The sequence below is a fragment of the Lissotriton vulgaris genome, chromosome 4_1 (assembly GCF_964263255.1).
Source record: "Lissotriton vulgaris chromosome 4_1, aLisVul1.2, whole genome shotgun sequence".
NCBI classification, from domain to species: Eukaryota; Metazoa; Chordata; class Amphibia; order Caudata; family Salamandridae; genus Lissotriton; species Lissotriton vulgaris.
In genome coordinates, this window is record NC_141691.1 from 61,909,917 (window position 1) to 61,935,143 (window position 25,227).

The window sequence follows — 25,227 nt, forward strand, 5'->3', positions numbered from 1 at the left end:
CAAGGCGAGAGATTGAAGAATGACAGCACCGTACGCGAATCGTAGGAGGACACAGAACCGGCAACACTGAGGGGGTATATCAGACAGGATAGCTGAGCCATGCAGGAACTGGGCGTGTATGAGGGAGATAGAACTGACAGCATTTTTAGCAGGTATGTTTATAGATATTCAAGAGACAATCAAACAAATGTTTACACAGTAAATTACAAAAGGGCTCAATAAAAGTATAAGAAATCAATCCTCTGTTTGTGTGTATTCTTTTATTCATGCCCTTCTTCACAAGCGATCAGAATGCATGCAGCCAACGTGTTTCGTCAATACAGGGCTCTTCAGGGCCCAAAAGAGTGGGTCGGCAACGACCGCCCAGCACAGTTTTCCAGCATTGCAGAAAGCAGTTTAACATTTAAAAACATCTGAAATGTAGGATGAAATCACCATGAACAATATATAGTTCAAGTGTCCAAAATTTTCCAAAATAGTATACCAACAATGATTGTGGTTTGCAGTTCACATCACAGAAAAACGTTCAAACGTCCAAAATCATCTGACGTTACCGACGCGTAGCTCGAGTGTCATGCAGTGGTCAATTCAGTCAGGAAAACGAGTATCTATGGTGTGTTCGGTTGAATGTGTTGAATAGCTGACAGTCGAGTTTGGCGTGCAGCTAGAGAAAGAGGATAGAAGATATCTCAAAAGGGACAGGCAGTATGTAAGTGGGCAACAGAGCTGCTCTGTGAAGAACAGACAGGACTGGCAGCACCTGAACATATACACTGAGGGACAGGCAGAATTGACAGCACCTGGACATTTATTATGTTTACAGGGACACACAGGGATGAGATCACCAGATTGGATATCCTGGAATGAACAGCGGGCAAAGGAAGGAACTGAATGGATTTTCCATGGCGGACAGATGGGGCATTAGAATGTACCCCAGGTGAGATGGCTGATATAAGTACTCCTTGAGCAGGTATCCCAGGAAGATGGAGAGCAGGACGGACCTTATTGCAGCAAGCACCCGGGGGGAGACAACTGGCGCAGGTATCTCCTTCGAGAGGGTATCCCAAGAGGAGCAGACAGGACTGACAGCACTAGAAAAGGTACACTTCAGTGTTTACTTTAATGTGTCCCTTGTCTCCAGGGATAATGGAGTGGAATCACAGTTCATCTTCATATCTCGGAGAGCTATGAAACATTACAGAAATGGGCCTGTACAAAGGATATTTCAAGCAAGGCAATGGACCGGAGAACATCTACCCTCCAGAGAAGTGTACATGACAGGGATGACTGACACTACTGTAGCAGGTTTCCCAGGACCGCATTATAGAGGATAACCACTGATGTGCTCAGTCAGGACTGAGATAACCTTCTGTCTCAGCCATTCCATGGCAGTCTCGTCATCCATGTGGGAAGTGCGCTTTACCGTCAACCAGGTGGTTACATCCACACTGAGTGCTTAGCAGAGGGGGCAGGTGGGGGGTTGTCTGAGGAAAATGTTGTGCTTATTGCTTAGTCAGGCAGCATATTTCAGGAGGGTGTGCTCAATGCAAGGGTGGGTGACCTCACAGCCTAGACCATGCTTGTGATTTCACCTGGAGCGGTGTTCTGTGACTTGCAAAGTGTCGGGTAGGAAGGGTGCCAGAGACAGTCGGATTATGGAGTTCTGCTTCAGACAAAAGATGTCAAACATGGGTTTCTTCCTCACGTGTCTAGTCAGCACCATGTGTTTGAAGAGTGTCATGGTCTAGCCTTGTGAACCGCCCTTTCCAAGAAGGTGGTCTTTCCTGAGGTTTCTACCTGGGATTCTCAATCCAAGATGACGTTGAGTGTTTTCCTGTGTTGTTAGTTCCTGTTTGAATCATATATAAAGCAAGCATTAAGGAGAGAATGATGTGTCACAAGACATTCATTGCCCTATACTTTGTCACATTCATCGCCCACTTGCTACTATTCATGTCCATGATTTTGACTCCTTTCAGCTTGAATTCTCTTTGGTTCCTCTACAGGATGTCATTGCACAGCTCTTTCCCCTTTCATAATTCCAGGCAGAGTTTGGTGCCTTTCATATCTACTTCTGCATAAATCATCTTCAATGAAGAACCTCTGGCTGTTTTCTGCCTTTCTGGCTTTTTCTTCCCAGTTAGGGCTCCTTTAAGGAGACATTCGACACCTTTCACATGTACTATCAGGTGCAGGGTGGAGCAGTAGTCACCGGAAGGAGACACCTGATCCTCGAGCAATGAAGAAGGAAACTTGACAGACCTTGAAAGAGTCAGGCCCTTCACACAAGACCTGAGCTACCGATAACCGATTTGTGCCATAGACAGCCTTCCCAACCTCAGAGAAACAGGTGGAGGGTGTAAGGGCCGGGGGCATGGAAGGCATAGTACAATAACTGTGCCTCCTTTGCTGAGAATTATCCAACATGGACCTTTAAAGCTGTAGTAAACTGCACTGGGATCTCAATGACACTCCTGAGAGCAGGCAAGTAAAATGTTGTGAGACCATTGTTAAATTACAAATTAGAAACAAAAATTAAACGTATCTTCCCAGGCTAATACTTTCTTTCAGAGAAGTTACCCGCTTTGTAAGAAATAGAACTATACAGGATGTATTATTTGGGGGCAGGAGGGAATAGTCTAGACAAATATTCTGGAAATTAAGTTCCTTGAAATCCTGCTTGATAAAACCAAATCTGGTTCTCCGCTGGATGTCTGCCCGCTAAAGATCCTCAAGCAGTGCAGAGAATCTCTCCTTCCTCCTCTGGTTGACATCATGAACAGAGCGATGAAGGAAGGCATTTTTCCCCAACAGTGGAAGAATGCTGTAGTAAAACCCTTGCTTAAAAAGCCTTCTCTGGACCCCGGGGTGTTAAAGAACTTTCGCCCCATTTCACTGCTCCTGGCTCCCGCAAAGATGCTCGAAGCCCATCTAAATAAACATCTGGCTGCATTTGTGGAGAGCTCGGGCTGTTTGGATCTCTCCCAGCATGGCTTCAGGAGGGAACATAGCACCGAGTCTGCCCTCACCATAGTGCTGGATACCATCCGCACCAGAGTTGATGAGGGTCAGACCTCCCTCCTGATCCTTCTAGACCTCACAGCGGCCTTCGATACCCTGTCTCCTGTGGTGTTAACATCTCGCCTGAGGGAGATTGGGGTCCGCGGGTCTGCTCTGGGACTCCTTTCCTCTTTTCTCGACCTTAGAGAACAAAGGATAATGCTGGGATCGTTTCTATCTCCATCCCTGTCTGTGCAATGTGGGGTCCCTCAAGGGTCAGCGCTTAGTCCTACCCTTTTTAATATCTATGTGACCCCCCTTGCCAGACTTATTAGATCTTTTGGGATGGAGGTAGTTTCCTACGCGGACGACACTCAGATCTTAGTCTCTCTCTCCCAGCCAGCTACGTCAACTGCCGCCAATTTTAGATCTTGCATGGAGGCAGTTGGCCAGTGGATGATCCACAATTCACTAAAGCTGAATGGGGAGAAGACGGAGGTGATGGTTTTTGGAGGAAAGGAATCGATCTGGTCGGCGGAGTGGTGGCCGAACTCGCTGGGCGTATGTCCCGAGCCCACCTTGTCAGCAAAAAACCTGGGAGTTATGATCGACCCCAACCTTAGTATGTGCCAACAGGTCAACAGGACTGTTTCGACCTGCTGGGGGATTATCCACATACTGAGGAAAATCAGGCACTTCTTGTCACCCCAGGCAAGAAAGCAACTTGCTGTCGCTCTTTTGGGCTCGCGACTAGACTACTGCAATGCGCTGTATGCAGGGCTGAACAAGAGTCACCTACAGCGCTTGCAGGTGGTCCAGAACGCGGCAGCGAGATTTGCTCTTGACCTACCAAAACGTGCCTCTGCCACTGAAGCCCGAAAACAACTGCACTGGCTCCCCGTTGAGTACCGGATCCTTTTCAAATCCATGTGCCTGGTGTATAAAGCACTTGCTAAACCCAGCCCTACAAGCATGGGATCCATTCTTTCTCGGCATAACCCTAGTAGGAATCTTCGCTCCAGTCACAAACTTCTCCTCTCTGTACCCCGTGTTAGAAAAGCAAGATGGGGAGGTAAGGCCTTTTCCTTTCTAGCACCCAAGTGGTGGAATGCCCTCCCTTTGGAAGTAAGATCCAGTCCCTCTTTGCAAACTTTTAGATCCGCGCTTAAAACTCATCTTTTCACACGTGCATACCCGCAGTGGTACTTTGTATTTTCTGTTTATTGATTTTGATAGGCGCCTTGATACCTTCGGGTTTAGTCTGCGCGTTATAAGTTGCATAATAAATAAATAAATAAATAGTTTGGGAAGGATTTTAAAAAACAATATGTGAAGGCCACTCTCCAAGAAAGGTAGCTGTTGCATCAATTCCATTCAGTTCAAGTTAATTAATGTTTAGACACCCGAGTACATAAATATAGTTTAAAATTATGCATTAAAAATTGAGCCCATCCTGCCCCCTCCAATCCTTCAAGTACTGACTTGATCTACTAATCATACACCAGTACTAACAGACACTTGAGTGCACAATATCACTATGTAGACATTCTTCCTTAGCCCACTGGGATTCAACAATAGCCACCTAAATAGTCTCAGATCAGAGATCCTTACATAACTAACCCAAACTTATTTTTAAGCTCTCATATTAAGATGGCTGTCAGTTGAAAAGACCTGAAGTAATAAAAATGGAAAAAAATGTTTTTGAAACAATGAATGAATAGTAAAAACAATAATGTTTCAGTTTTTCTTTAAAAAACAATCAACTTAAAGTACATTACCAACTGACCTGTGTTTGATATTTCCACCTCTGCGCAAATGGCATCTGGAAAATAAATAAACCAAAAAGCATATAGTGTGACTCTTTAAAAGCAAATTAAAATAAATTCATTACTAGGTTTTATAGAAACTAATAAAAAAAGCTTCAAACTTTGTGTACTCTGTAAAAAATCACTTACACATATTAAACACAAATGATCACAATAATAAAAATACTACAATGTCTCAAAGTGTCTCGACTATTAACGTCTCCTAGTCACAATACAAAAGCCAGGGAAATTACAGGTATACACCCACCGAAATAAATGTAGAATACTTAAGAAATGTCTAAACAGTTGTATAACTTCATGTTCACTCTGCATAAAATGTTCAAGATTTTAACCCCTTCCATGCGGCCGCGATTCCCCTCGTGTGCTGTAAACAACACGAACAGGGGCGGGCCGTGACGAACCCCAGCCGTCATCAGCACACGAGCACCGTAGTGCATGACGGCTGGGGTTCGTCGTCAGCATGGAAGGGGTTAATACTTAACAGTAGGATGTTACTCCCTCTAATATTTTTACATTTTAGAATTACAATAGTTATCCCACCACCTTTCTGAGTTTTGTAAATTATGCCTCTGTCTGTTTCACGATATCCCTTGGTCATAAATGGTTACCACTCCTATTTACGGCTAATGGTTTTGCTCCTCAGATGCTACGTCATTTATACTAACCTGCACCAGCTACATCCAGCTTTGCAGGCTTGGTGTCTACTGAAAGTAAGAGCAAACATAGGAGGTTAGAAAACAAAGTGAACTGTTAAATAGGAAGAGGCACAAATGCTTATGATGTATACAAAGAGGAAGGCACTGCTGTTTGAGGGAAAGATTTTAACTGCAGGCCTAATGCAAACAATGGGTTTGTTTATCCAACATTATAAATCTGGAATATTCACTGTTCAAATTGCTTTTAAAGACAAATAACCAAATTATTTTGTAGTTGTGAAATGATTGCACTAACCTTGGATTGGTGTGTCTATTTCCATGGCGTGGGATTCTAAAAGAGTTAATCAATAAAAAAGCATGATCTTGTGACCCATTATTTACAACATGATTTGGCACACATAGAACTATGTACTAAAAACTGAAAAAATGTACATTTTGAAATGTTCTTCTGATTCCACAATTACAACCTGGAGAGTAGATGGATTTGTTGTGATTTATCATGCCTTCTTATCACGGTGCACTGATAAAGACAATCATTTTGACGTTTGGACGTGCGTTCACCTAGAGACAGAACCTAGATGAAGATATTCACCTACTTACCACACAAATATCCAGACCTATTAGCACGTACACCGAGGTCAACATGCACCTAAATTCAAACAGATGCAAAGACATGTATGTACAAACGTCCACAACACAAACATTCAAGCGCCCAGACCAATAGGTAAACGTGTATACAGACAACAGTGTGCAATGACCAACATATAGTTAGAGGAGTGCTGTACAAACAAAAAACACATAAAGGTGCTTATGGAAAGACTGGGATATTGTCGATAGGAAGAAAAATGGACATATGAATATAATACACCTATAAGCACCAGTGCACACAGAATGACAGATGTACGGGCACCGATGCACACAAATAGATATTCAAATAGCTATACAGGCACCAAAAAACACAGGGCAACAGCAATGCAGCAACCAATGCACACGGATGCCTACAGGCTTCTTGTTCTGGTTGGCATGGGAGCCTGAATTATTTTTTCCGGTCCAGGGTTCCAGGCTGGACTGTTCCCATGGGGAACAAGGTCAAGGCTGATTCGCATATGGCTGGATTTGAACTGGAAAGGCATGGGGAGCAAACAGCAATACATTTAGGCCCAGATCTCTGTGCTGGGGTGAATGTCTGACATTGTTCAGCATTCTGTCCATCAATTGTTCTTTTTACATGAATTCTAAGATGGACATGTTTGGACCGGGTATTCACTTACTGCTAGAACCCCAATTTCATAAACTTTGTTGCCTTAATTTGAAGGACTTGCTCCACAGCCATTTTGGACAGAATACAATGTGCTGGGAGCTGGACTCTTGACATTCCTGCCCACGGTGATAACACATTTATAGACATAATCTAGGAAATCTGACTTTTCTGCATGATGACCCTAATTTTTTCACCTTTTCTAGACCCTATATTTTTTGCTGGCTTTCGAACTATGTGCATGTCATCCCTGCTAACCAATAGAAAAGTGCTTGTACTCCCCATTTAAGCATGGTTGAATTGACAATACCCCCAATTGGTATATTTAAGTTGCCGATAAGTCCTAATTTATGGTACAAAATGTACCCAGACCTGGAAGTGAAATGCCACTAGTGGACTGCAGCGTCTACTATGCCATCCTCTACAGTGGTAACACTAACATGGCTTCAGACCTTCCACTGTAGCTTGACTGTAATAGTGTAATAACTGCAAGTCAGCCTGGCAAAATGAATCCTTTTCACAGGTAAAAAAAAAAGACTCCTTTTTAAATATTAAAAGGTGCCTCCTCTTTAGGGCCTTGAAGCCCAGATGGAAGAGTACATTGTATTTAGAAACAAGTCATACCGAAAATTTAAGTTAACATGTCTAAACTGTGACTAGAACCTAAAAGCTATTTTCACTGTGACAGGTCTAATTGCCCTATGTGGAAATTAATAATGTATCCCCAGAATGGAGCCAGTTAGAAAAATAATAAAAACAACTATTTTAATAGTTCTTAAAAATCTAAATCGATGGTGAAGTTAGATTTGTAATACATATAAAGGAAAAGTTACTTTTGGAAAGTTACATTTTCCCTACCTCATTCTCTGGGAGTTAATTTGCATAGGCTCTCTGGCTTCTCCCAGCCAATAATTAGCCCTGAAAAGGATTGAATAGGTGTGAAATGTCTCCCAGGAGCCAACAATAAGCTGACCTGAGTGGGCTGCGATGGAGCCTCTGAACACTATAGAATAGGCAGGCTGGGGGGCTGTGTGAATCCTTTTTGGTACTAGTGTCAAATCCTCCTGGACAGGTCTTCTGGTTTCACATATAACACTTGGGGCACAATTGAAAGGAGAGAGAAAAGGATGCCAAGACGACTCTTGTGAATCTTCTGTCTGGTTGCTGAAGAACTCAGCTTTTGCCCTACCAGACATCTGTGTCTTGGTTTATTATAGGTACAGTGGGACTCTCAAATGTATTTTAGGTTTAGTTGTGAGAAGACACTTGGATTACCATAGTACACTCCCCCTACAAACCAGCCTTCAGAGCACAAGTTTAGTGTGGCCAAAGACTTTTGCAATCTTGAAAACGTTTAAAACGGGTAAGATTGGCCCTGGGATCTTTTACCTCATTGGTTAGCGCCTGCACTACATCGCAGTCAGCCTCAAATTGGACCTAGGTCCCAACCTACCAAGACCATTTACATCATTGATGATTTGTGCTTTTTGGCACTATTTCTACTTACAACTTTAAAATTCATATCTCTTGTTCCCCATACTGGATTTTTGTCATGTGAATTCATTTTATTAAATGTTACTCTATTTTTCTACTTTGGTTCGAGATTCTTATTGGTCTGCATTTTGACGTTATTACTGTTCTGGTATTGCATACATGCTTTACACATTGTGCTAGGTAAAGCTGGTCTGCTCTGAGCCATAGTTACCAGAGGGTTGAATCCAGGTAAATTTAGTAACTTTGAGAGTTCACCCTGACACGGGTTGTTATTATTCTTCGAGGCGAGTAGTCACCCACTCCAAATATTAATCCAATTTCTTACACATGAAGATCATCCAAAGCTACTATAACCTGCACTCAGGCCTCTGACCTGAATGACAGGAGACAGGGTCCAGCAGAAACTGCAATTTGCCTGGCAGATGAACTCAAGAGGAAACCACTGCAGGAGTCAACAAAAGGTCTGCGGTCCAGCACGATCAAGACAAGAAGGTGGACAAAGGAATTATTATTATTGTGAGATGTCTGAGAAACACAGAAGAACTGTCTCCACCTGGTGACTCCTGTCCAATTCATCTCTACCGTACTAAATATTATGTAACATATCCTTTGGGCCAAACAGCGTATATGACCGCAGTCGGAAGCTCACTTGACTGCTCTTCCATAGTCTGCCTATGCTCTTGGTGTTCGGAGCCAAACAGTGATACTTCCTTACCAAGAACATGTGTGATACTAGGGGTTTTCACAAGCACCCATGACTTCTTGGTGCCCTAAAACATGTGGGGCTTTATTTACTATATTTGGAAGCAAAGTTCTACAGTGAACGGCTTTGAGATCTTAGATCATTCCTGTGTTCCACCGCCTCCTGTGGATGCCACCTCATCCGCAGATGTGTCTAAAAATACCAGAGGTTAGAAAACCTTGGGTTCATCCACGTTGTTTTCAAGATATATGTCTCAGTTAATCCAACCATTAGATGCCAACTGTTGATGCTATCCAGTTTCTGCAGCGCACTTGGCACCTTGAACACAAACTTTAGTCAGTTATGCGACACCCATGATTGGATGGTTTTGGGGTTTGTGGTTAAAGAAGACCACATGAAGGACGCACCCTGTTCAGCTTCTGTCAAGATCCATGTGGCATCAAAAATGAAAGTATGATAGTCAGGTAGGCACTTTTAAGTCCTCACTGGCCCATCTAAAATTTTAACTGGGTTTTGCTTTGAGAAAGCCTACATTTTATACACCCCCTGCATCCCCAAAGACCTCCAAGCCCACATAGATAGAATAACATTGAGCCTAGAATACTGAGTTAAATGGTTATAGTGTCTTCAGTTCTAAGCACTGTGAAAATGTTTGCGGGCATATGTTGGGACCAGAAGGCCCAATAAGTGTTGGATTGGGACAGAAAATATACCTAGGCACCAAAATAAAGGAGAGCACCATTTGTGAATTAAATAGCTAAAAATGTTGCGCATGTTTGCAAATTCTGGCAGTTTTGAACTTTTGAAGATGCTGTGTAAGTGTTTTGCAAGATATGGAACACACCATGGATTTGAGCTTGCTGTCTGCAATGTTTGTTTTGATATCGGGAAAATCACCAGTAAAAACCGGCCTAGAAATAACCACAATAAAAACCAGGCCAAACATTGACCTGTCAGACCCACCCTTCAGGCACTGCCAGATAGCCCAAGAGGCCAGTCCGACCCTAGGCCCAAGAAACTTCTTGTTTTCTTTGTAGACTATAATTAAACTGCCTTGCATTTCGTTCCTTTAAATAAAACCCTGCTCCTTTACTAGAGTATAGCGCCGGCTAAACATATTCCTTTATTGCATGTTATGTACTGGGTTACACTGCATCTTAGGGCCCGATTTATAAGTTGGCGGAGAGAGAACCCTGTTGCAACCTCAACCAATTTCCCTCCAACCAACACAATGGTCCTCCTGCTCGATATAAATGCGGGCAACCACAGGTTTGGCTACAGTGGTGACTACTCAGTTACTGTCGTAGCCAAACTTCTCCGAAACCCAACAGAGTAAGGGCCATCGGATTACTGGCTATATGTATGTCTGCCCAATTAGGATGGATGTACAAAGAGCCATTTTATTACTATCCATCACCGCCAGGCAAACCATGTTGGTAAAGAACAGTAAAAATAACAATAATTCTCCCTTCCAATGGGAGAAGACTCCCATTGGCGAGCGGGGCATTATCTTTTTTATTTTCAAAAAGAAAATCCTGTTTCAGTCTTTTCTTTTTGAAAAGAAAAAAGAAAACAGTTTGACCAAAGGCTAGTTCACATTGACGGATTACTGCACAACACTGCAAAAGGCATTGATTGGAATTGCTGTGACTGTCATTTCTAAATCTGGCAGACGGTACCTTCGTCAGAAAGACACAGTAATTTACTATTTTGCCCGGTGGTGAAACGGGCCATCCGCTAGAATATAAATCAGGTCCTTAATTCCAAACCTACACCATCTACTACCTTGCATCTCCTCATCCGAACTAGCACTGGAGAGTCTATTGTGCAAAGGGAGTCTTGGATAACTAACTGCAAGCAACAGTAGCAACGAGCAGCAAACTATAAAACGCATCAACAAACATACTGTTTCCAAGGTACACCCATCGGTAGCCATAACGCAAACCATGCACATAGACCTCCAAACAAATAAGAACCAAGTAACAAACCAACAGACAAACAAGCACCCACATGCACAGAACAGCAAGCAGCCATGCATATATGCCTAAAGACATCCCAGTACACTGCTAACAGAAACAAGTGTTCTTCAGCACAAGAGGTTAAGGGAAGGTCAGGATGGTTTCCCGCCAAGGCTCAAGAAGGTATAGGATGCTGTTATGTGTTTGCTCATTAAATACCACAACAGGCAGAAAGTGAAGCTTTCAGTGAAGGCTTATTGGGCATCGGAATGTCTGTGTACATTTAACTTGAAGAACTTTCAGTGGAAATGGGAGAGGCTTCAAACTTTAAGGTTCCAGTACCTCTCTTAAATTACCAAATCGCAAAGGAAATACATTCATGTGATCGAGCATCACTATAGCATTGAGATGATGTTAAACTAGCAGGTATGGAATGTTTAATTAAATTGTTGGCAGGTGTGAATTACCATCGGTGGTAGATGTAATGCATACTTTCATCATGACACAAAGAAACAAAGAGCAGTTCTTTAGAGATCATCCTCAACTAAAACTAGAAGTGAAGTCTTTTTATCGTAATCACTTTAATCCTCAATGTCTTTAAAATTAAAATTGCCTTGAACGTAGACAGGAATGCTTTCACAGGGATTGCAAAATACACGTTTTGAAAATGCTATAAAGGCTCAAACTAGCATGTGCAGGACAGTAATGGAGGAATGGTAAAATCGATTTTTTATATTTAACGCTGTGTACTTTTATGCTTTCTCCACAAGATGGCAGGATTTCATTATAAATATCATCTATTTATGCGAGCTCAACAAACAGGGTTGGAATTCTTGTAGCGTATCAAAAAAAAACCACAAGCGACAACAGCTTTAATGCTCTACTGACAAACTTCAGAGCGAACCCTTAGGACCAAGGCTCGGAGGCCTCAAATTTTCACTAATTTTTTTGCATCACACAGACAGAAATTACATGTGTTCCAATTTCTGTGTTCATAACATTGGGAACTAGCGCTCGCAGCAGGGGGAGGGGACAGAGGAGAAAGCCTGCACGATTCACTCACGGGAGGGAGCAGCTGGCGCGGCGATAATTGCTGCCATATGCCAGCCGCTCGCTACCGAGAGCAGATCGCCAAACGTGCACGTGTTGCAATAGAAAGCAATGCAACGCGTGCACGTTTATCGGGAGAAAAGCTAATTGATTACATGAGGTCCCCTACTATGCAACGCTTGCGCGTTGCATAGGACGAGACCTAAAAAAGAGACATGCAAGTACCCATCCAGTGAAGTATGCCCATACAAGCAACATACATAGTGTGGCAGATAAAGAGCAGACAAAAGTACAGATGCATGAATTTACTCATAACTGGGCCAGGGGTGCAGACTTTAAATGAATTTAACCTTAAGCTATTTCTCAGCGGAAATACAATCTAATGCGGAGAACATACTGCTGGGCCAATGCCCATTCAATATTTACATTGTTTGAAATTATTACCAGCAGATATCAATATAGTGAACGGGTGTCTAGTCTATCCTTGCACACTTATAACTATACAAGAATAGCAACTCAGACATAGAACATCTCAAGTAGCATCATGACAATTATCACTTCACTCTTTCAACTGGACTAAAAAGTCTGGAATACACAGACTGCACATATTTAAATCAATGATCACAACTAAAAACAGGGTAGTTAGGATATATGGTGTGATCTGGCGACTGTAAAGCTGCAGCCTCTGTGCATTAACTTTGTTAGCTTCCATTTTCTTCAACATTCATTGAGGTTTACTTTCTTGAAACGTTCACTGACTTAACATTTCTTGATTTCAAAGGAAATAAATGTTTCCTTTTGGCATTTTCCAACTGCATAGCTGAAAAAGCAGATTTGATACACAAATCCTGTAACTCTGATACTCAAACTTTTTTCACTAACCTTTGTTAACATTTTCAACCAGTCATGTAGTAGGATGGGGTGCTTATACGCAAGGTTAGGGGTCCCAGGACGGAACTCAAGGAGGGTAGGGGATCCTCAGTAAAAAGGATTGAAGGAAGACATCCTCATTAACATATACTGAAAAAACAAAAGTATCCTCTCTGGAACCAGAATGGCTCCTTAGGAAGAGGTGAAGAAAAGGGGGGTGATCAGTACGCCAGGTGACAGCATACCCACTATTGTTGGTGGGAAGGGAAAAAGACCCTTTTCTTTAAATACTCCTCACTCACTCTAGTAGTGACATGCTTCATAATCTGGTTCACCCCAAGTCCTAAAGATCCGGGTTGGCTCGACCGTAGTGATCACCCCCCCCCCTTTACTTCACCTCTTCCTATGGAGCCACTCTTGTTCCAGAGAGAATACTTTCGTTTTTTTAGTATGATACTGTGCAACAAGTGTTTAAATTGAAAACCAGGCAGGGAAAATGTGTTTAATTCCACAAATTGTGAGTTGGTAGGAACCAAAAAACATACCCTCATCGTCTCTGCAAAATAATGGAGATTCACTCCAGTCTACTTTTAAATTTGCAACGCACTTTTTTCCCTTAAACAATCGCCTGAGGGATGCACTAAGTGATGAAAGAGGGACTCATGCAGATGATCAACAAAAAATGGCCAATAAACATTTAAGAAATATTTCTGAGGCTACAATACTGTAAGACAACTTGTAAACACACTAAAATAAAGTGACATCTCTGACACCATATTCTGATGCTTACCGTTTTTGTTAGTCTTTAAAAAAGTCTATGGGGGACTCGATTTCTGCACTGGTATGGTGTTATTTTATTAACACTTTGACTCCAGCACTACCTGTGGCATCACGTAAGTCAAAAATTGTGGTCCAGGCCTTGAATGGATCGAGGCTGGACTATGTTAACCTTCTTTATCTGGGGCTTACAGAGTATTTACTCACCAGCCTCCAAGTAGTGCAAAACGCGGCGGCCAGAGCTATTCTTTCTCTTGGTCTCAGGACCCGAATGTTTGCTCATCTGAAGTCTCTCCATTGGCTTCCAGTCCGGAAGCAGATACAGTACAAGGCCCTGGTGCTGGCTTTTAAGGCATTACATGGGTACAGGGGCCCCTACCTGAGGAAGAGAGTGCAATTTTATCATCCACAGTGCTCTCTTCGCTCTGCCGCATTGGTTCTAGCATGCACTCCGGTGGTGAAATACTCTCGTATTGGTGGCCGCTCTTTCCGGCTGAAAGTGGCTAAGCTATGGAATGATCTGCCACTTGCTGTGAGACTTGGGGAAGAGTTTTCCATAAAGAGTTTCGACAACTTCAGGTCGTATCTTTTCTTGTTACTACTCGTTAGGTCTGGACACTTTAGGGGGTGTCGACCACCGAGTAGTATTGGGCCTTTTTCTTGATCCTGACGAATGCTGAGCTGATCCATTGCTCTATAAGCAGAAACATGTTGACCATATTTTATGTTATGTTATGTTATGTTATTTGGGTTCTTCTATAGCGCAACGGCTACTCCAGTAGGAGTGTCCCGGCGCTTTGGCGAAGAAGTCCTTTAAGGAAAGGAAACATAACTGCAAAATAAAGGAACAGCAAAAATTAATTAGTAAAAAGCCAGGTTTTTAATGCCTTTCTGAAAGACATCAAACTGGGGGCCTGTCTAAGGGATATAGGAAGTTCATTCCAAGCGCGCGGGGCCAGGTAATGAAAAGAACGCCCCCCTTGTCTGGTTCGCTTGATGGACGGAACGACCATTTTAGACAAGGAGGCAGATCGCAAAGCTCTGCTCGGCTTGTAGAGAGCAAGGCGCTTCCTAATGTACCTAGGGCCTAAGTCATGAAGGGCTTTGTAGGTCAGCGTCAGGCTTTTGAAGAGAACCCTCTTGGCTATAGGAAGCCAGTGCAGTTTCTTCAACAAGTCAGAGGCACTAGCTCGTCTAGGGAGTCCATAAATAGCCCTGGCAGCTGAATTTTGGACTACCTGAAGTCTCCTCACGAGATATTTAGGGAGTCCTAGATAGAGGGCATTTGCATAGTCCAAACGCGACCCGACAAGTGCTTGGACAATGACCCTTCGATGGTTCACAGAAATCAAGGGGATGAATTTCCTGAGCATTCGCAGGATTCCAAAGCATTTCCCCGAAAGACAGGCTATTTGAGGCCCAAAGGTTAGCTCATTGTCAACAATGATACCTAGAATTTTAGCCTTGGTACTTGCATTAGCAGGTGGAAACAGATCTTGTGGCCACCAACTTTTCCAATTTGGTTCAGAGACACATCCAAAAAAGAGCAGCTCCGATTTATCGGAGTTGCATTTCAAGCCGTGTCTTTTGAACCAATCAAAGACTGCTTCTAAGCAGCCTCTGATACGGATCCCATCGAACACCTCATTCTTGTTGTATGTAAACAAGAGCTGGGTGTCGTCAGCGTAAGACACGATCTGAGCGCCAAACGACTCCGCAACCTCTGCAAGGGGGGCCATAAAGATGTTAAAGAGCAGAGGGCTAAGGATAGACCCCTGAGGGACCCCCACTTCGAGAGTTGCCATAGCTGCGGAGTGAGGTGGCGCCCAAATCGTTTGACGACGGCTGGCTAGAAATGATTTGAGCCAGTTCCACACCGTCCCCCGAAGGCCACAATCCCAGAGTCGAGTTAGGAGGGTATCATGGGGAACGGTGTCGAACGCCGCCGACAGGTCCAACATAACCAACATGGCCTTTCCTCCAGTATCCAAGACCTCTCTGATGGCGGTGGTGACTTCAAGTAGCGCGGTCTCTGTGCTGTAATTCGCACGAAACCCAGATTGAGTAATGTGCAACAGGTTATTGTTCTCGATGAAATCAGAGATAGATCTGTGCACATGTCTTTCTGCCACCTTCGCCAGAGCGGGGAGGAGAGAGATAGGCCTATATTTGGCGTGTATGATGGGATCCAAAGCTGTTTTTTTTATTAGTGGAAGGATAGGAGCGCTCTTCCAAGGCAGAGGGACTACGCCAGAAGACAGTGAGGAATTAAGAATGAAATTGATGGGGCCATTTAGCACAGGGGCTATTTTGATGAGGCAGGAGACCGGGCAAGGATCTAAAGGAGAGCCCGACTTCAAGCCTGTCAGATGGTCTAATGAAGCAGCAAGGCTTAGCTGCGGGAATTCCCAGAGAGTGGGCTGTGAAGAGGAAAGGGCATCAAGATCACCTTTCTTTCTCACATAACTAAAGGGACTTACTGGTTCAAATTCACACAACCGCTCAGCAGTCCTGAAAAATAATTACATTTTTCACACATTGGTTTTAATAGCGTTAGAGCTACCCTCTCATTAAAATAGTTTTGAGGAGTAGTCTACACTCTTTTTAACGCACCTTTCACTTTTCTTGCAACTAATGGGGACCCGATGAAGACAACTGGTTACCAGCTTTTAGCTGGGGCCTGAGGGTCCTTTTAGTTAGTTCTCTGAGCACGTGCACCCTATTTTTTCCTACTGTACTAACAGTTTCCTTTAATGCTTTAAAATACCTCAAAAAGTTCTTTTTGCTGCATTTGATGTTTACTTCGACACTCTTTTGTTGATTGGTATATGTATTTGTAAGGGGTATGAGAGTGTTTTTTTCCGACCCTTTCTCTCTTGTTGTTTGAATTGTCTCTCCATTGGCTTCCGGTCCGGAAGCAGATACAGTTCAAGGCCCTGGTGCTGGCTTTTAAGACATTACATGGGTACAGGGGCCCCTACCTGAGGAAGAGAGTGCAATTTTATCATCCACAGTGCTCTCTTTGCTCTGCCGCATTGGTTCTAGCATGCACTCCGGTGGTGAAATACTCTCGTATTGGTGGCCGCTCTTTCCGGCTGAAAGTGGGTAAGCTATGGAATGATCTTCCATTTGCTGTGAGACTCCTCCACGATCTGCTTCCTTTCAGAAAAGCCCTTAAAACATGGCTGTTTCCGCAATAACGTAATACTTTGCCCATGGTACACTTGGTTTCTTCCTGTCTAGTTCAGTCATACTCACCCAGCGCCGGAACACTCAGTAGAGTAGCTGTGCGCTTTATAAAACCCCGGATAACATAAGATAACATGTTATGTGCATGTGACACTTTCAGCTATTCCTAGCTTTTCAGACCAACATTTAACTCATAGACCTTCTCAGCCCAAAGTTAAAAACTAAAAGTCACATAATGGTATTTTCTGAAACTGCAAAAGCCAGGACTAGCTAAGGGTGCCACAGATGACACCGCGTCATTTGGTAGCTATGTCAAATGTCATGCAACGTCACTGCCTTTGATGTTATAACATATGCTGTGCGCAGCCCTGCCAAGAATCACACATCAGGGCATTTTAGTGCTGGTGTCCGCATCACTGCACTAAAATGCAAAAGTCACGCATTTGCGACACTGTAGAGGATTATGATGCCTTTATAAAAAGAAGCCTGGGTGTGCTTTGGGGCTAATTGTGCAATGCCTCTCAACCTGCTGTCCCAGGCAATGGTTATATTCTTAACCTGACGTCCTCTGCTCACTCGTTGCTATTGTGACCAAGACTCTTCCTTAGTCTTGCAGGCTGATACAATTGTTTCCATGCTGAAAAAAGAACACTGTTCTCTAGCGGTCCCTCCTACACACACGTAGACCTGGCGGCTAGCAGGGCGCCTTATGAAAGAGTTGACTTTCAACATAAGCAACAACAAGCGTTGGACCCAGGCTCACGCGGATCCGGTGCCTTCTGTTTGTTGTTTGTCGTCACAGATACAGGGCAGAGAACCGTAATCTATCATGGCATCTTCTTTACCAGGATGATATTACAGGATGAGAGAAAAATCCCTTTTGATTGTGTTTGTGTTTACCTCAAAAGCGTTGCAATGAAAACATTGTTTTATGATCACACAATACATATTTCCTTGTTAATATGTGTTTGTTAAGAGCTCAGCTCGTCATGCAATACACTGGTCGTGTGCTTATGACTAGCTGAGCTGGTCATGAAACAATGGGATTTACAGATCGCTGAGCACAGGAGGAAAATCTCCCTAGCAGCGATGTGGTTAATACCCAGAGCTGCCAGCTTTGGAACTGAGGAACCAGTTTCGAAGCACGGTGTCCACTCAATACCCTGTGATTATGGGCAAATCACTTAATCTCCCCTGGAAAGCCTAAAAATGAATCCAACCTTGTGTTCAGTAATCTGGTGCTCATGTAAAGTGCGCTATTGCCCATGGGCCAAATTTGCACTATATAAAATGGAAAAAAAGACAACAAAAAATTGACAACGGAAAGCACGATTTCTGTACCGCAAACAGTTCCTTGTGGGGTACAACAAATCCGAATACCATGGAATTTCCAAATATTAAAGAATAAGGCAATCATATCATTATGCTGCTATATATTTTTGATAGCCGGCACTCATAAAAAAAGTTATGTTTTCTTCGTGTAATGCAGGGTTGAGGTATATTTGTGAACGCTTCTCTTCACACCACACACCTTCCCACTGACGCCCTGTTTGCCAGTAATGTTAATGAGTCCAGTACCTGTTCCCAGGATGCGCAAGGGCCTGCCCCCAGGCCGGACACATAACCTCTGCATGGGGGATGGGGCGAGCCCTCACTGTTCCTCGTGCTTGCACCGCTACTGCAGGAGTTTTGAGAGGGAAGACGTATGAAGCAGCTGCTAATTCTGCCAAAGAACTAGCTGAACGCAGGTATCCTTAGAAGAGGGCCGGAGTCACACCTTGTGTGGAGACAGTGTCCTGTAGGAACAGCTTGAACTTAGCTGAAGACATCGAGGACTCCTTTTTATCTTCAGTGATGCAGATTTTTGATGGGCCGAGCCATTTACAGATGTGCACTGTGGCCTGTTACCTACAGCATTTGATGAATCGTGTCCTACCAATGGTCTATGGACACTAATGCAAGGACAATGCCTCCACACACCTGTCTGGCAGTGATGGACAGCCATAGTTAGAAAGAAGAGGGCCTCTTATACCCGCTTCCACAACACCTGTTGTTCCATCGATAGCTAGCCCCATGATGGCGAAATCTGTCCCGTGCTTCCCACTGCACAATATACATGGTTGCCTATTTCTTTCTCTTCACAAGCACCTCAGTATAGGTTGCCTAGAGGTTGTCCAGGCGACCTGGATTTCAGAGTCTCACCAATTTATGTACTTCCTAACTTTACACCTTTGTGGCATTTTGGTTTTCATACAGCGCTTTAAATTTTTATGTTAGAAGCCAGTAAATAAACACCGTTGGTTTTAAATACCAAGGTGCCTGTATTTTTTTTTATCGTAAATGGTGTGTTGCATTTTACTCCTTCATGCAGCTGCAATGACTGAGCAGTACTCTGCAGTACTATGTTGTACTGCAGAGACCATGAGGCAACCTTAGTCAAGGCCTCACAACAAATCAGAAACAAGGAAAAAATGATCGTATGGCCCATGTCTCAGAGAGTTATATGGTGACCAGCAGCCTGAGCCCAGCAAGGTGTTTACTTAACCTAAACTTTTTAATTAGCTACCTCCAGGCCCAGCACTGACTTGCACCACACAAAACAAAAACATTGTTTTCTGCAACAAGCCCACGATTCTGGCATTTGCTTTTTGACCTCTTACATTCCCCGGCGCAGATACAGTTAATCGACAGAGTGGTGTCACGCACCATTCACAGGCGCTACTAGAGTGTAGCAGGCTCAGCAAGGCATGGCACACAATGTTTCCTTCTCAGGGTGTCTAGGGCAGTCGTGGCGCTATGCAAGTGCCAGCGGCCAGCACAAGCTCCCTCCATTGTGGAGGAGTGTGGCTCACTGATTAGAGCGGCAGACCCTGATGCAGAGGTCTGGCCCGGGACCAGGGTTCAATTCCCGTCGCGGCAGGGTCTTGAGCTCAAATGTCCGCGGACCCGATAATTCTCGGCACGGTGCCTACTCTAATCATGGGGTCCGACGCTGCAACTCTGGGCAATAGCTTGCTTAGTCTCCACACCGGCCCTAATCGCTAAGGATGCCTGGCTTCACCAGGGGGGTGCCTAGGAGTTGGGTGCCTCACAGGAACAGTCCAGGACGGGTTCCTCAGTGGTTTTTCAGCGCGGGGACACACTGGTAAGTGTAACCATGCTCTTTATAAGCTTCAGAATTATTATTAATAATTATTGCAGGCAGCAGAGGTGGGGACCCGAGCTGGTGGTTTAATTTGAGCACTAGTAGCCAACCTCCCCTGATATAAAGCACTGCAGAAACAGTATCAGCCACCAGGAGAGAATCACATACGCGGCCTTCCAACCTCAGACAGCGCTCCATGGCTGTAATGAGGAAGTAAGGCACTGTAGACTATGCAGCGTGTTTACTGACCTTTCTCCTCTGTTGGCTAGTCATTTTTCGGGCCATTTCCCCCTTGACTTCCTCCACCTTCGTGGCGAGTGATGAGAGCCATGAGGACAGCAGGCCCAGAGAAAGAATGTTTATTCATTACAAAGTACAATGATGGAAGGCGTGGATGCCTGGCAGCAGTTTACCCGTCAGAATCCCCGGGCTGAGGATGACAAAGATCAGTTGGCAGTGCTGCCAGCTCTAGCAACGAGGTGCACACATGACGAGTTACAGCAGCAGTTTTTAAAGCTAAACATGGGTAGCCTGTAAAGAGAGCATCCCTGAAAAGTGGGTATCACTGATGATTCCACAGATATCATGCCATCGTAATAGAAAACAAGCATTTGCGATGCAATAGGTCTCACATTTGCCAGAGTTAGTGCTATTGGCGTTGTAAATGACAATGTCTTTTACCTATGTGTTTCGGTTTGGAGTGGAGGCATAAACAATGAGTGCAAGCAGATGACAGACCACTTATGAATCTTATGAATCTCTTCTGTCATTGATTGCTTTCCAGTCACATGGAAATTATAAAATCTCACCCGATAGTACCCGCACTAGGGACGGTTACGAGATACCCTTGTGAACCGGCATTGTATTCATGGCCCGCAGAGGCAAGTGCCTATCCCATGGTATACTGAGCGTTGCCCCAGGGTCCCCCCGAGACATCTGTTTCGATTTTACACCTCCAGAACCACTGCAAGAGCCAATGGTGTGAGAAAAGGGAGAAATACAAGGAGATAGCACTGCATATGTGTTTGAGTTCTGCACTTTGAAGGACGGGTTAAAACAAAGGGATGATGGACCAGCAAGCATGTGTGTTCAATTTGCTGCAACCCTGTACAATTGTGGGAACCACAGCTGTACGGTTGTACATTGAATATACACACGGAAGGCCGCCGGTGATGGAATTCGAATGAGGAATTACCATTGGGACCAGAGAAGGTGCTGCAGCTCTGTGTGGAGGACTAGGAATCACCACTGATATCAGAGACACGGCTAGCAGCACTGCCTAGAGGACTAAGAACAAGAAATTACCACTGTGACTAGAGCACAGCTGCAGCACCGCCTAGAGGACTTAGAATGAGAAATTACTGACGAGACCAGAGAAGCAGCTCTCTCTCAAGGACTAAGAATGAGGAATTTCTACTGGGAACAGAGAAGTATCTGCAGCACTGTCCAGAGGAATTAGAATGAGGAATTACCAACGGGACCAGAATAGCAGCTAACATCACTGTTTGAAAGACTTACAGGGCCAGATGTAGGTCACCCAATTACCGAATTTGGCATTTGGAATGTAGGTGGCATGATTGTAGGATTCGGTATTTTACCAAATCGGTAACTTAAGGAATTGGTAAATTACCGAATTCTTAACATACCGATTCGGTAAATTACCGAATTCGTAATGTAGCGAGCACTCAAGTTAGTGCTTTTCTGAGTTAAGGATTCGTTATTTACCACCAACTACAAGTTGGTGGTAAATATCGAAAACCTTAGAAAAAGCAAATGTTTTGCTTTTACAACAGTGCGATGTGGCAGACATACATGCCCTTAGGGCATGTATGGGTGCCACATGTAAACACATGCACGATTCAGGGGTGCAACAGGGTGTCAATGTGACCCTGCCACCCTTGAATATGTGCCCCCTTTTACCGATTCGGTATTTACCGAATCGGTACTAGTGAGTGGCTTGCCATTCATTCCTATGGGCCTCCAGGCCCATAGGAATGAATGGGAATTACCGAATCGGTAACTATACAAAAAAAGATCACTGTGCACAGACACTAATTTAAAAGATATGATTTGCCTATTAAACACATCCAACTGTTTTTATGTAACTGGGTAGAAAGGGATCACTTGCACATTAAAAGGCCAACATCAAACTGCATAATAGCGATTTAAAAATTTAAATCACTGAAATCATATAGGAATACTTAAAACCTACAGACGGAACAGCGCACAAAGTAGGCTGTGCTCTGTGAAGGGACATTTGTCGAGCTACGGCCTGCTTCTGTGCGACTGGACAGCTGACTTTGCACACAATCAGAGGAAGTAAGGCACTGTAGACTATGTTTTCCCATAAGCAGGGATGCTCTTTAATGTCCAGACACATGCCAGAAGCTCAGCTGTGGAAGCAGATGTGTTAGCGCCCCTTGGATTTGTTGTTGTTGCCCTCCTGGGGCCAGGGAGGCTCCCCAATTGTTCGAGGTCCCATTGTGCAGACCCCAAAATAAACATGCCTATGTGTGGTAACGAACAAAGATCACGACCCATTGTAGGCCACAGTGGCTGCTGGACACACAACATGTTTGTTTTATTTAGGCGCTAGGAGACCATTTAATTTACAGACTGGCCAAAATGTAAACAACACAAGTTTCAGAAATGGGGGGGGGGGTGGATAAGAAAAGTAAGTGGACTGGCTCCTTAAATTGAATCCTTCGACTCAATCAGGCCCACTCAGACAGGAAAGTTATTTTTACAAGGTCCCAAATGAGCTGATATGTTTCTAATAACAAGTGGACGTTACTGCGCATGCATGGTACAAATAGGGACTGAAATTACAGTAGCAATCATGAAGGTTTATAAAGCGGCTGGAGTGTTGGTCTGCATGCAGTTTTTCATCCAACCCACTATGCACACCGGGACCCCTTTTAGAAAGATAATTCCAAGAATATGGAAAGGTAAGAAGGGAAAAAGGAATAAATCATCTTGTAGTGAACTTGATGGATAATAAGACTGCCATCTACAATACTGTAGCCTTTGTGTGTGGTGAGTGATGGGAGCATATCCTGCTATTTAGACTGTAGACGGTCCTTAACCGCATCGCTGCAGCGGCTTTTCCCCCTGTGCGTGGCTTTTTTCAAATTACCGCGTTACATGACAAGCTCAGCTCGTCATCAGCATACGAGCGCTGTAGCTGATGACGAGCTGAGCTCGTCATCAGCATCGAAGGGGTTAAAGATTCTACATCTCCAATCCCTTCGAATTATCGTCAGTCTGAAATCTGTCAATCATCACTGCAATTTTAGATTGTGAGCATTTGGGCAAGGCAGATTATTGACAAAGCAATCCAGGCTGATACAACATGGCCTGGCAAACAGCAGGGGATTGTGTTACCTATGACACTGTAAAGAGACGATAAATTAATTCTCACCAGTTAACATTTCTCTTAAATATCTGTCGGACTCTTATAAAGTGCTCTGCAGCTCTAGTAGCTGTGAACCAGGCACAGTACCTTGTAATAAGGTATGAATAAGTGAGCTATTATTTATAGCTTCTAATCGGGCAACCCCATACCTTAAGTCCTGGGCCAAATCCCCGAGTATTGTGCCAGTCTGTTGGTATGATGTTAATCTGCCAAGTTTATAGGTCATTTAGAACCCTTCTTTGATGTCAATTATGGAGAACAAAAGGGAGGTCTACATCTCTTACAAGGCCATCATCTTAGAATGCATAGGCTGAGACGTATTCCTTTAAGATTTATAGTTTAAAGTGTTCATAAAGGTAATTACATTTACATCAGAATAAGAGTATTTAATGTCATTAACCTGCATCCCATATATGCTTATTGCCAATTTTTCTTGATTATCTAGTGATGGAGGCAGAAAACCAGAGAAGAGCAGTGGTACTATAGAATTAAATTGAAAAGAAGAGAAGCAAATTCCATGGTATTATTGTAACGTTGCTTAAAGTGTAATAGTAATTACGTTGAGAGAAGTGAAATCCGGGGGCCGGTCATAGGAAGGCAATAACTAGATAAGGAGTGGCAAATTTGCTGGTCCTACATGTATATTAGAGGGAAGTTTTGGCTATCTTCCCAATAAATATAGTGTAAGTGGTAGAGCGTGCCTGGAGAGCCCAGTATGAGCCCGAGGCCAAACAACGATATAAAACAACGATGAAGTCATACCATGAACTTGTCCTTCAGAGCAAGAAACGGTATCTTGCCAATAGGATTGACGATGCTGCTAACTCCTGTAAGGAGATCTTCTCAATCGTGCGTGAATTCACTAGCCCCCGGTCCATCTCTACTCAGGGTGCGCCGGCAGAGACCTGGGCGAACACTATTGCCAATTTTTTTACCACCAAAATTAGGCAAATCCAGGTCTCTTTCCCGCAGAGAGACCCAGATGATGTGTCTGAGATGCCGATTGAGGCAGCGTCTCTGTCTCCCCCGGGCCCAGCTCTGCTCGATTTTCCTCCTCTCTCGGCTGCTACATCTTTAACCCTGATGAGGAACCTCAAGTCGGGCTCACCATTAGATCCTTGCCCGGCAAAATTTCTGGCAAAAGTGGCAGATGCCATAAACCCTATAGCCAATCCCATCCTTAATCTATCTTTGAGCGAAGGCTTTCTGCCTCAGACCTGGAAGCAAGCCATGGTCATCCCTCTGATCAAGAAACCCAATCTTGACCCAGAGGTACCCTCCAACTACAGACCAATCTCGCTCCTTCCAGCACTGACCAAGATCTTGGAAAAACACGTGCACAGCGTGCTTTCCAACTTTTTGGAGTCTAATGATCTGCTTCATGAATCCCAATCGGGATTCCGCTCCAACTTAAGTACCGAGACGGCGCTCTTGGAAGTCTCGGAGATCATTAGAGAGGTGCTGGACACGGGAGGCAGGGTGTTGTTAGTCATGCTAGACCTGTCGGCGGCGTTTAACACCGTCCCCCATGAGGACCTCCTCACTAGGCTCCATGACATCGGGCTAGGGGGGACGGTGCTCAACTGGTTTTCTTCCTTTTTGGCCAACCGCCGCCAGACGGTCTGGGTCCCACCCGGATCCGCCGAGATGCCGCCATTGGGAGTCGGAGTGCCTCAGGGCTCTATCCTGAGCCCCACTCTTTTTAACATCTTGATGACCCCTCTGGCGACATTGGCGGAGTCCTACGGGGCCCGGATCGTCTCTTATGCTGACGACACTCAGCTCCTCTTCACCTGTCGCAAGGGTGAAGAGTTTGATGGCGAAGGGATCCGCGAGTGCCTTGGGGCTGTTTTCAGCTGGTTTTCACAAAACAGCCTCAAGTGCAA

The 25,227-nt window shown here is 44.2% G+C and overlaps 1 protein-coding gene across 4 annotated transcripts in view; it reads right to left on the bottom strand.

Moving 5' to 3' along the window:
- The window catches only part of LOC147718363 (uncharacterized), a 96,629-nt gene that overhangs the window by 63,042 nt on the left and 8,360 nt on the right, over positions 1 to 25,227 (bottom strand). For 2 of the 4 annotated variants that reach the window (XM_086918314.1, XM_086918317.1), the window contains exons 2-4: positions 5,778 to 5,813; positions 5,492 to 5,530; positions 4,787 to 4,822 (exon numbers count right to left, since the gene is read on the bottom strand). In XM_086918314.1, coding sequence (XP_086774440.1) covers positions 4,787 to 4,822; positions 5,492 to 5,530; positions 5,778 to 5,813 — 111 coding nt within the window. The remainder of the gene's footprint in view (positions 1 to 4,786; positions 4,823 to 5,491; positions 5,531 to 5,777; positions 5,814 to 25,227) is intronic. The other 2 variants (XM_086918316.1, XM_086918318.1) reach the window with 2 other exon arrangements.